General features: G+C 36.7%; 2 protein-coding genes across 3 annotated transcripts in view; one reads left to right on the top strand and one right to left on the bottom strand.

The window, feature by feature from the left end:
• Positions 1 to 1,057: 1,057 nt before the first annotated feature.
• Positions 1,058 to 6,490, bottom strand: LOC131977457 (synapse-associated protein 1-like). The gene is made up of 9 exons (XM_059340764.1): positions 6,024 to 6,490; positions 5,325 to 5,443; positions 5,169 to 5,235; positions 4,986 to 5,059; positions 4,750 to 4,889; positions 4,452 to 4,603; positions 3,601 to 3,659; positions 3,364 to 3,508; positions 1,058 to 3,277 (listed from the first exon to the last, which is right to left on the bottom strand). Exons 1-9 carry the CDS (start codon positions 6,223 to 6,225, stop codon positions 3,150 to 3,152), a joined length of 1,086 nt encoding a protein of 361 aa, XP_059196747.1. The 5' UTR covers positions 6,226 to 6,490; the 3' UTR covers positions 1,058 to 3,149.
• The window catches only part of shroom2a (shroom family member 2a), a 38,201-nt gene continuing 32,091 nt past the window's right edge, over positions 6,481 to 12,590 (top strand). Inside the window, exons 1-2 of one of the 2 annotated variants that reach the window (XM_059340762.1) lie at positions 6,481 to 7,006; positions 8,800 to 9,013. In XM_059340762.1, the coding sequence (XP_059196745.1) occupies positions 8,807 to 9,013 (207 nt within the window). In that variant the 5' untranslated portion in view covers positions 6,481 to 7,006; positions 8,800 to 8,806. The remainder of the gene's footprint in view (positions 7,007 to 8,799; positions 9,014 to 12,590) is intronic. The other variant, XM_059340763.1, reaches the window with a different exon arrangement.

Below are 12,590 nucleotides of genomic sequence, written 5' to 3'. Positions count from 1 at the left end.
CAATGGTGGAAAGTAACTATGTACATTTACTCAAGTACTGGACTTAAAGTACAATTTTGACGTACTTTTATGTACATTTTATGTAACTTTATACTTCTACTCCACTACATTTTGAGGCAAATATTGTACTTTTTACTCCTCTACATTTAGCTGACAGCTTTAATTACTTTTCAGGTCAAGATTTAAAATGAAAAACATGATACATTTAAAATGATTACCCATTTTTATAAATTAAACGACTTAAAAGTTTATTAGGTAGTTAAAATAAGCAGAGTTAAAATAAAATAAAATTAAACGTTGTTTTTTTTAATTGACACCATCTGCACTCACTACTGAAAAGCATTTGCGTCCCAAAAACACTTAAGTCAAAGAAATACTTACTTTCTAACAGGACTCAACTTAGTCCATGCCACTTATTCTTATTGTTGTTTCTCAACTTATTTAGAACATAATAAAACAATCGAAGTGGGTCATTCTGCATAACAAGTACTTTTACTTTTGATACTTTAAGTACATTTTGATGCTGATACTTTTGTACTTTTACTTAAGTAAGTTTTGAATGCAGGACTTTTACTTGTAGTGGAGTAATTTCACAGTGTGGTAGTAGTACTAAGTAAAGGATCTGAAGACTTCTTCCACCACTGTGTATTACCTGCAGTAGATGGCAGTCGGCACACCTCCAGTTTGGAGAAGCAGAAAGGAGTACCAGTATAGAAGCGAGGCAGTGTACTGCTGTGGACGGGCGTAGCAGCAAAACATATTTTAGCCATCAGACCCCTTTGACAAAAACAGTAATTTTACCACACAGAACACGGAAGGTCTACTGCTGCCTTGATCGTTTAGTGAATTTGTGTTATTGTGCTACTTTGGTGAATCTGAACTAACCCTAGGAACACCAAAATCACACAATAACACAAGCAGACTAAATGATTGAGGACTGAGATCAACAGGAGTGTACTGTTGAGCTTCAGGGCCTGTTTCTCTAAATTACACATTATTCCTAGACAGAATCTCATGCAATAGCATAAAAAATCAACACATTTTAGATAGAAATAAATGTGAAGCTTTAATAAAAAGGTAACACTACACTGAAATGTACATACAGTATATAAACATAAAAGACAATGGATTCTTGGTATATTTTCTGAAGAAAGATTTGATGTAAACTAGAAGAGCACAAAACATGTATCCACAAAATACATTGCATCAGCAGTCACAGCATATGTTTGCATGTGGAGAAAGTTGACTTTCTCACAAAAAATATGTATGTTCAGTATTATCAATTTGATAAAATACACAACGCATTACAGGTTATACCTACACTGTGTATTATATTATATACCGTAATGCACTGTTAACAGATTTTAAAAATATCAGAGTAATAATTTTCATAGATTTACATTTAAATAAAAGTCTGTTAGGTCAATATTGATTGTTGAATGAGGCACTGCAGTGATGATTGAGTCTATGACCCACTGAAAGGCCGACAGTATCATGATGTCTGTGGCGACAATCGCAAGAAAAACCACAAGCTGCCCACAGTTGATGAATGTTTCCATCACCCAGGCAGAGCTAACGCAACAAATTCACTCTTCAACTCACAAGTGTGTGAATCGGCGTATCTCCTGGAAGCTACATCCAGAAACTCATCCACATTTTCACATATCGCCATAGGTGTCACCAAACACAACAACACAGAAATCTTTGAGATTGTGACTTTTAAGTAGGCTACCACATATTATTAGCAACCATCACAGTATCATTTTTATTTATACTTATAAAAAAAAGAGTTGGCTCAGTCATAGGATAAACTCTGTTCAAAAATATACTTTACTGGTTATGTGAGATCCTCTGGAACTGAAAGGAAATTACCTGACTCATTGCTTTAAAGATGCAAGAATGCATCGTTAAAGCAAGACTAAGTAACATTTGTAACCCATTATTCCGCTTAAAAATGAACAGGTTTAAAGAAATTAAATACATCCTTGCTCAATTAAATATTAGGGGCAATATTTTGCATTGCGATATTATATCGATTCATGGCCAAGAATAGATATTTAGCTGCGGCGGGCCGTCAGTATTTTTGCCGTTTGTGTTTTTTTAGTGGGCTTACTTTTAGGAATATACTGGATATAGTGGTATGAATCATGAACATGAAAACATGAAACTAGAACATCTAAGGAATCTATAGGCACCATGTGTGCCAGGATATTGTGTTGGGAAGTTGTCGAAATAATGCTGCAAAGTTAGGCTATTTTTTATATTTCATTCAAAAAAATTAAGAGCAGTGAAGCTTAAAGTTGAGGAAAGTTTGAGAAAATGCTACAGTTGTTGTCACCCATACGTTTGATATCAGTTAAGTTCAGTTTAAATACTTTGTCGGTCAGTCTGTGGATTTGACTCTCACTGTGGAGAAATAAAAAGACTGAAGTGAGATGAACAGACTGAGAATTTTCTCTGATTTGACAAAACAATTCTTGATTGAATTTAATTTTGTGGACACAAAATGCAGTTAAAATCGCAATATATTGTATTGCAATACTCACCACATCAAAAAATGCTTAAAATCGCAATAATATCTCAAGTATTGTGACTCAAGTATCGGGATAAAATCGTATCATGGGGCCTCTGCTGATTCACACCTCTATTCAATATACTCACTGGTTTTGCTGCTACAGCCTAACTTATGGTGGCTGGTGATAGAAATTGTAGGGAGATGTTGCTGTGTAACAGACATTGCTGAGTCACTCTGCTGTGCTTGTGTCTCCTCTATGTGTGCATTTACTATTATCCTGTAATTGCCACTTGTGTCAATAGCGGCCACCGTTAAGCAAAGGTTACATTCTGTCAAGGTCGAATCTGAGGCTGAAGTTTTTTATGCTCTGTGGAGGCGTACCTCAGTATCACATTATGAACTTGAGATGCAGGACAACATCTTCTATTCTTTTAACTGGAGGAGATAAACTGCATTTTTACTCATTAACATTTTCAGGCTACAGAAATAGTACACTGTGGTATTTCTCTGTCCCGAGTTATTCAAGGACCAATATTGAAATGAATCATTCTGCTGGGAGCATTAAATCTGAAGTCACATGCTGTTTCTAACCTTAAAAGGTGTCCTTAACACAGATAAGACTTATGTAAGTGCTCTAACTGTCCGCCATTAGCATCTCTTCAATCTCCTTGTCCCAGTTGTCATCACGATTTTCATTATCAGCCAACACGTCATACTCCTGAAGCTCCTCCTGCAGCTCTCTCTCCCAGTCAGGAGTCTCCTCTGGGGGGAAAAAAATAAGTTGAGTGATTTATTGAACTTTGACAAACTACTCCAAATGACAACCCAAATCAACAAAAACAACTTACCCTGTTGTGTATTTGTAAGTTCCCTCTTGTCTAGAACCAGCTGTTCCATTTCTTTGCGTAGGTCGTCCTCGTTTATCTTGCATGAGTCAAAAGCATCACTCACAAATTCAGACACAGATGGGCTGGTGGAGATCTCCTCTTCCTCCTTTAATAACAGAAGGAGGTCAGAGTGGAGCTACTCTCATTTTAATTACTGCATTACACTCTTGTTTTATTCTTTAAAAACAGGTGGCTTACCTCCCTTGTCTTTGGTTTGGCACTGCAGAGGGCAGGGGGAGTTTTTCGTTTAACAACATCTGCAAAAATATACATTATTTGACATTACCTTTCAAGTATATTAATAGACAAAAAGAAAGTGATATTCACACTTTCTCAATAACAAGAACAGTGCAGTCAATAATGATCAGTAATAGTTATTCAAACGCTGATATTATTATTGCTATAAAGCAGATCATGTCATGAAACATTAAGCTACAGTACTATGTTCAAAAGTTTAAAGTAAAAGTCCTTATGTGAACAAACTTCATTTGGATTATCACACAATAATTGGCAAAGCCTCATCCCTCTTTTTGTGTCACATGATTCAAGAACATTTAGATCAAAAGGAGATTTAGTTCAGTTTCAGGTTCATACTTTTATTGTGGTTTCTACTAGAACAGTTATTATTTTTCTCATATTGTCTATCTGAATATACCTGTATGCTCCCTTTCAGTGCCTGTCTCTTTAAGACCCCCTCTCTGATTGGTCAGTATCATCTGTAAACTTAGTCATCTGCGCTCTTGGCGTCTCTGCACCATCACTGCAGCTGGGGAATTCATGTAAAAGCACTGTGGCAGCACTTCCTACCTATATATAATACAGTTGTGACATCACAACATTACAGAAGTCTTGACGGCTCATTTAAAGTCTCTGTTAATGCTTACAGGTTGTGTGCTTTTTTTTTTGTGGATTGAGCGTTTTGATATGTTCTGAATTTATATAACATATAGACCCGCTTTATTATGAAGACACAGAAATCTCACTTTTTTTTACAATATGGGACCTTTAAGATTAGACATGATAGTTTTACACTACAAAGTAGATGATACCCTTTTGTTGAGCAGTCTCCGGACTGGTGCCAGTTCCCTCCATGATTCTGCGCTCAGCAGCCTGTTGTGCTGCTAGAGCTGTGAGCTGAGCTGACTGTTTTATCAAAGACACACGGTAGAAGTAATTCTTCCAGAAGGCCTCCTCTTTCACCCTTAAATAAACGACATAAAGGATTGGCAGTCATCTCTGCGGTTGAATGCAATATTTTTCGTTTTTAATAAAAGCCCCACTCTTATGCAGGGACGCACGTGATGAAAGCACATTAAAAAAGTATTATGTGAGTGTCACATCACTCACTGTTTGGGGACCAGATGGAAGCGCATCTTCCGAAGCAGCTCATCTTCTTCCAACATCACCATGGCGACTGGATACATTTGCTCAAAGTCAAAGTGAAACTGTACCCCAGCGGGAGGATCTCGCAAAAAATTTCTTTTGTCCTGTCAACAAATGAAGTATTAAACTGGAGTGACTTTATTTGGAAACTGTATTGATGCACAGACAAAAGAAACATTTTTAAAAAGAGCAGTGCTCACAGCGGAGAGAGCTAAAATCTGTTGCTGTATGGTGTCCTCTTCGTTATAACCAACCCATGGTGGCACAGCAGCACCTAGGAACAATAAAAAATTATCTGTAGTTACTGTACTGTTACATTATGTACTTGAATAGTAAGCACACATATTTAATACTCAGTACTCAGCTTACTACTCAGTACTTACCAGATGTTTTTGCCTTTTTCTCCTGAACAAACCTTTCTTGTTCTTTCTGGAATTCTCCCAAAATAGTCTGAGGGAATAAAGTGTATCAATAAATAGGGCAAAGAACAAAGAAGGGGGTAAAAATATTTTAATATACAGGCCACAAGTGATATTTACCTTATCAATAATTCCATTGATCTTCCCCTCCTTCACACTTTTCTTTAGGGTTTGTGCTGTTTCCACCACAGACTCAGACAGTTTCTTTGAGGCACTGCTGGCGAAGTTATAAATGTAGCCTGCAAATAAGCAAGTATAAAGGTCATTAATTGGGTTACGCTAGGGTTGGGCGATATGGACCAAAAGTAATATCCCGATATATTTAGGCTGAATATCAATATACGATATCTATCCCGATATTTTTATCGTAGTAGTTTTATAGAAACCATATATTTAAGTGAACATAAATACTGTATAACAACAGGAGTACCTTTTTTAGTGCCAAAAAGTGCACATTAAAATAAAATAAAAAAATTGCTTAAATGAAAATAGCCTATGAAATTAAATAGGCCAATCTTTTTCTGAAATAAATATATTTATATGAGGAAAGAATAACGAAAATTACAAAAGAACTAAATATGACAAACCCTTGTAAGGGCAGCATTTATATATAAAGAAAGAAACAAATTTGGACTGTATCGATATATGTGATATGGTCTAATTTCATATCACATTTAAAAATACATCGATATACTTTTTATATCGATATATCGCCCAGCCCCAGGTTACAATGGTCTCACTGCTACTCAAAGCTACTTATGTTAAGCTACTACTCCTACCAACTCTGCAGCTGTACTTTACAAACTTTATCAGACTCACCACTGAAGCCATTCGCCTTTTGGAGCATTTGAGGCGGTTGAGCATCTTCCTCAACAGCACTGGTTGGATCCCTTTCAGCAACAGCAGTCGTCTTGTTTATGTCCTGAGTCTTGTCTTCATTAGCATCAACAGACGCGTCTTCTTGCTTAACTTGGCCATTTTCGTTTTCTATTCCAAGCCAGGTCCCCCAGTTCTTAAACATACTTTAAATAGTTCGTCAATACACTTAACAGAAGTTCATTAATATGCTCTGATAATGTATTACACACTCTTTTTTGGCAATTTTCGGAAAGTTGGAAACCAAGTTATGATAGCTGATGACGTTACTCCTTTCAACCACTTCCGCGAATTGATTAAGTTTGTCCCTTGTGTCTACCCTGCCCTGCAGGTTGTTATGGAAACAAATGCGCTCCACTAGAAATTATGTTTACCTTTGTCACATTACGTAAAGTTAGCCAACTAAATAGTTAGTTTACTAGTTAACTTTGCTGCTGTTAGCTAACGCTATGCCCCACATTGCAAGAAGTAATTGTAAAGTCTCCGTTCCTGGGTTAAAATGGGTATATACATCTAAGGATAAAGTAGGACGGGTTTTAGAGGGAACTTTAAACATACTTGCTAGCTGACGGTAGATGGCACGCTTGCGCTGTATTTTCCTGCACTTGTTATCCTTGTCTGTTGTCCAGGGATGGAGCTAGGTTAGCTTAGCTAATTTAAACTCTCCTGAGTGTGTCAGTGTGTCGTTCTCGGTTTGTATCATGATTTAGGATACGGACTGAACTGCAGCGTTGGAAATAGTGGAAACTCCCAGCTTACTATCCGAAGCCGCTCACACAACAAGCGACTTGGCGAAAAAGTGATTCACTTGACAAGAACACGGTTACAAAAGATGAAGTATGTGTAACGTAAACCTGGGATATAGCTGCGTGCCACCCCGACCAAGCTTTCGTGTTCACCGGGTTATCCAGAAGTTGAGTTCCCAGGTAAGGTCAGCCGTTTAAGCATGCGTTTTGTAAGATTTTTGAGATAGCTATGGACTTCACAAAGTCGACTAAGTTAGTTACTTCATAATAAAAGTGTTTGTTATAGACGATGATTCGGTTACCTATGGTATATAGCACCTCTTGTTAACTCAGCTCAGTTTTGCCTATGTGTTGGCACAGGCGAAGATGGTTTCCATTGTGCTGCTCGACATTGTTCGTGTGTTTAATTATCTTACACATAAGAGCATTAAGTTTAAGTCAGCCTGTCTGGAGTATGACAACAGGTGTTTACGCAGCGTTAAAGATTTTCTAACTTAGTGATACATGATGCTTTTTTCAAACCTATAGACGGAGGCAAAACAGCCTCCATGACTAGCGAACTTAACTACATCCACATATTCAGTTTGTGATTTTCAGATGACTGCCTTTCAAATTAAAAACATATATTTCAATTAATTCTAACAGTCCAGTTATGCCATTGGAAAAACAGAACGTAAGCGAGAATTCTTAAAATTAAAGGTATACCTTTAATACTTGCCCTTTGTTTAGGGGATAACTAATTTATCTGAAATTTACATTATTATCCCAATGCAATGAAAGTTGCATTTAAATTAGTATTCTTGCTAAAATGAAGGTACATTTAATGGTAATGTTATGCTACCCAATAGTGACCCCATATTCCAGAGTTTGATCCTAGCTTTATACCAGGTTTTTCAAATGGTGCTGCCATATTTAACTGTAATCTTACTGTATTACTCAGCAAATAACGTGCTCTGGTCACATTATTGTCAGTGATGCCAGTTAAATCCTACATTATGTTTCAACATACACATTAAGACATTAAGTCATTAAACTTAGCAACACTAATCAGTTCTTTATGATGCATTTGGGCCACATTTAAAAAAAAAAGTTTTTATCAAATTAATAAAAACAGTATTCTGTTAGCCCAAATTTTACATGAACACACTTTTTAAGTATAGTATTACATAGTATATAGATTTAAGAAATGTTTTTTTTTGTTTGGGGGTTTGTAATAATATAAAATATTTATGGTAAAGGTATATTATTTCATGCATCAAACAAGCTGACAGTGATACAGCACATTATCTATTGCAATAATGGTTGATAATAAAAACACACATAACAAGTGCTTCTCTTAAATAATGGGAGGGAATTTAAACAAATGCATACAAATAAAAAACACATGGTCAAAAATAAGGTCAGCTGTATAAAGTATAAAAAAAAGCATACAACGTATAAAGAGAAAAGAATACACATGATAAGAGAGAATATTTACAATGTAACATTTTCTTATCCTAACTCCACTCTTCATGCAGCGTATGGCAAATGCTCAGTTAGCTTTATTCACAAGCTGTTGTAGAGCTGTCAGTAGTGTTTGCAGGTCACGCTCAGGTTCAGGAGGGCTTAAAAGATCAGCTGTGTAATGTGTGGCCAGACCGTGCTGAGCTCTGAAAGTGATCAGTAAAATCTTGATAATTTTTTTTTATGATTGACTGTCAATGAGTGTTACAGTGCTGAGATGGGGGAAATATTGCATCGTTCTTTAGTACCAGTGAAGATCTAGCCATAGCTTTCAGCTGAAAGTGCACAAAGTAGATTCAGAGGGAGTCACTGTGGGGTGTCATCAGCATAGAACTGGAACAGGACATGTTGTCAAGATTGAGCCTTTATAAATACAGTGCCATTTTGTCAACAGTAACATATGCTCATAGATGTGCTTACTATATTTCTGTGTTTCATGCTGTCTTATTTAGTTTCTCTACTTTTTACAGAAAAACCATGGATGCTGACAGATATAAACATGATCCACACTATACAGAAGCAGAAAGCATCTGGCATGTGATGCAGAAATCAGGAAATCTGGATCAGAGGAGCAGAGATGGTGAAAGCTGGAAGCTGGTGGATGTATTTCTTTCAGGAGGTGCACCATGGGGATTTACACTCAGAGGGGGACTGGAACATCGAGAACCTCTACTCATAACCAAGGTAAATACTCCAACATACTTTTTTTTATTTAACATTTCAAATAAAGCTGAGAATTGAGTTCATGTGGAAATACCTTTTTACTGACTTTTTAAGGCTTTATCAAAATCTTATAATTTTCCCTTTGTGTAAATTGTCAGTTCAGTCGATTTCAGTGTTAATAAAATAGCAAATATTTTGTGATTATTCTGCTTTTACTAAGGAGTGTTTTATGTGCTGCACACATAATCACAGATATTCTCGTTGGCATTTGGCACCACTAATCCCTCCTAATATGAACATCTTCAACATCCCTTCACACTACAGACTGTCAAACAAATTATGCTTTCAAACCAGTTTCATGTGTCCTTTATTATGACGGCAGGAGTAACGATGTCTGGCAAAGTTAAAAATTACTCTCTTTATATGTGCTTGCAGGAACAATCATTTTTATCAGTGTTGCAAACCAGTTAAACATAGTTTACTAGCTGCTGTTGTCTAACAAAACACATGATACTGACTGCTCTGATACCTAACACATCAGGGCTGACATGAAAAACATAGAAATATAGAGGAGCAGATGGAATATGGCAAACACACAGTACTCACTTTGTTGGTTTAAACCATGCTAGCAAGTCAATTTAATTTATGTATCTTATTTACACATCACAAAATTGCTCCAAGGGAAAATAACATTTATTTTTATAATTAACACTTGATATGAAAGGATGGTGATATGAGCCACAATATCCATACAGTGGCAGGGGCAGTGCTTAAACACAGTGCAGCGCAATCAGCTCTGTATCACACTGTACCCTTCTTTGTTGACTGTGTAATGATTTACTACAAAAGACCTTGCTAGTTAATTTGACATGGTAAAATACCAGCACCTGTTTGTTGGGGGCTGTGTCCGTGTGTGATTTTTGTTCGTCGTTTGTTGTATTGACCCAAAAGGGGTCCAAAGTCCAACTCAGATGGACGAAACTCAGGATCAGGCGCCATATGGACTTAGAGCGATACAGTCAGGGCCACCTCACCGTAGGTTTTACAAGCAAATAATTCAAATGACAAGAATTCGGATCATTTTAAGTCTTTAAGCTGTAAGCTGCGAGATCACATTGCTGAACTGTGTGGAGTGAGCTGTTGCCCAGTTGGACTGGTCTGCGGTTTGGTATTGACAGCATTTCTTTGTTAATGTTTTGTCACTGAACGCCACATCCTTACTCCAACGAACCAACCAACCCGTTTGCATCTGATGGTGAGATATTCATTCCTCAGAACTTCTTTAGAAGTCTTTATTCTCAACTTTTCACCTCTGTAATTACAAACTTAAGCTATTTTAATTGTTTTGTGTGAGTCTTCCCTGGCTGGCACCTCAGAAAGTAAATTGGTCATGGACTAGACTTAACACATGTTTGTCAAGCTGTCTTAAAATGCTTCAGTGTTTAGTTTGCTGTCACTTAGGCCACAGTGTGTGTTAGTAGATCCCACCTGGACCTTTGCTTTCCCATGTTTTTTGTGCTGGGTTAAATTTCAGTTTGGAGGGTAGCATGTGGTACCAGGAGCGGGGGAGGAATGTAAGAGCTTTGTTTGATTTTCTAAATGTAGTGAATTATCTGTGACAGCCTGAAGCCCGTTGGAATGGCATGATGGGATAAATTAAGTGAGGATTAGTGATTTGTGCTCTTTTGGAGTGGCTATCAGAGTATAGCCACTGATTTACAAAGGTATGTTGTTGAGTTATTTGTGTTATCTAGATAAAGTAAAGCCCCTTTTCCCCTTAAATAATACATTACAGTACACATATACACAATACATTAGCCTGTAGAAAGGTAAACTTTCTATATATCTATAGTGAAAGAAATGTTTGAGGCCTCTAAATTTGTCTGTCTAATGACATAAATATGTTAACATACTGCAGACAAGGTATGCATGTAAGCCTGTATGTACTGACTGATGCACTTTGGAGTGTAGTCAGTCTGCTCTGATTAGTCTGTTTCTAATGGTCTTCTGCATCTGCTCTCTCTGTGCCTTGGCACCATTATTGCAGCAGGGTACTGTAACGGCACTTAAGCAGCACTAGGGTTGAGTGATGGGACAGATATATTGGTGAATGGCTGGGTCAGTGGTTATTTTTTGGCGGGCAATTTTTGCCTTTTTATTTTGCTAATTTAATGGTCTGAGGTCAAGAGATTCAGAAGGTGTATGGTTGTATATCATTTCAGCGCTACTCTCAAAATGATAACTGTTTTTAGCACCAAGACCAAAACAATGTTTTTTTATATATATAATAATAATATAAATGTGTTTTGCTACAAATCCCTTTTACTTTCAATAGAAGCCAATCTTCTCAGATGTTGTATGCCTTCTGAACACAACCATGATTCCATGAAAATTGGGACGCTGTAAAACATTTATAATGCAAAATGCATTAAATTTGCATCGTCTGCATTTAAAATAAAGTAACGTTGTTGTTTGAACATTAAACATACTGTCTTTTTAAAGTTTTCAATAAAATATATATCAAAAACTATAAGTAAATTATCCATTTTTTTTTTTACTGACATGTCGCTTTTGGAATCAGGGTTGTGTTTTTCTGTTTAATAAGAGCATTCGTTTTTACATGCATGGACTTTTTGTAAGTTTATTTTGTGTACAAACTCGTTACTCGAACACATCTCCCAGCTGATACTACAGTGTAGGTTGGGGCATTTGGGGTTCACACACACTTGCACGAATATATCCGCAAATGCTGTTTGCTACACTGACAATGGCCATTGCAAAACTTTAATGTATCACCCCAGCCTAATATAGTATACTTGTGGCATCACACCTATATTGAAGTCCTTACAGCTCGTTTAAAGACGCAGTTTCAGGACTTTTGTGTTAAGTTTCTGACAGCTACAGTACCTATACTTTAGCCACAGTTCATTCTACTTTTTGTCAGATTACACACCTTAATCATTAATGTCCACTTGGCATTGACGACTTTTCCTTTATTGCATCTTATTAATATTTTCACGTCTTTTGGTTTTATTATGAGTGGGAACATTGAGTTCTTCGGTTTTGGCAGGCCCTGTCTACATTTCATCACAAAAACAGTGTTGAACAGGGCTTAAAATATATTATTTTCATTGGCTGTTAAATGTGCATTCTCTCCAATCGCTGAAATGAGAGATGATAAAAATTGGGGCCCATAGTTTGATGAGAGGTTTAGACTATTGGCAAAAAAAACAATCCTGGATCTAATTAAAATTCTTAACATTCCTCTCATAGCTCAGGTTATGCTCAAGGTCTTCATGGACTTAAAGTCCTTAGTCTCAATAAACTTATATAATCCTGTTTTACACAACACAGCTGGGCATGTACCACGTACATATATTTCCTGTGCCAGGATCAAATTTTATATGCGAGAAAATATTGTTTGCTCTTAAAGAACCAGTACCAGACACACTGCAAAAATGTCTCTGTTCTCACACGCTGTGATAAATCACCTGCAGGTAAACAGGTTTTACTAATTATTGAATCCTTTGTGTGACAACATTGTGGGCTTGATTTGACTGTTTTAGGATTGCTCAACCTCTGGGGCAGAGATGATTCA

The sequence above is a fragment of the Centropristis striata genome, chromosome 9 (genome assembly GCF_030273125.1).
Source record: "Centropristis striata isolate RG_2023a ecotype Rhode Island chromosome 9, C.striata_1.0, whole genome shotgun sequence".
NCBI classification, from domain to species: domain Eukaryota; kingdom Metazoa; phylum Chordata; class Actinopteri; order Perciformes; family Serranidae; genus Centropristis; species Centropristis striata.
Note: the sequence above shows the minus strand (reverse complement) of the source record. Positions and strands in the feature narration are given on the sequence as shown.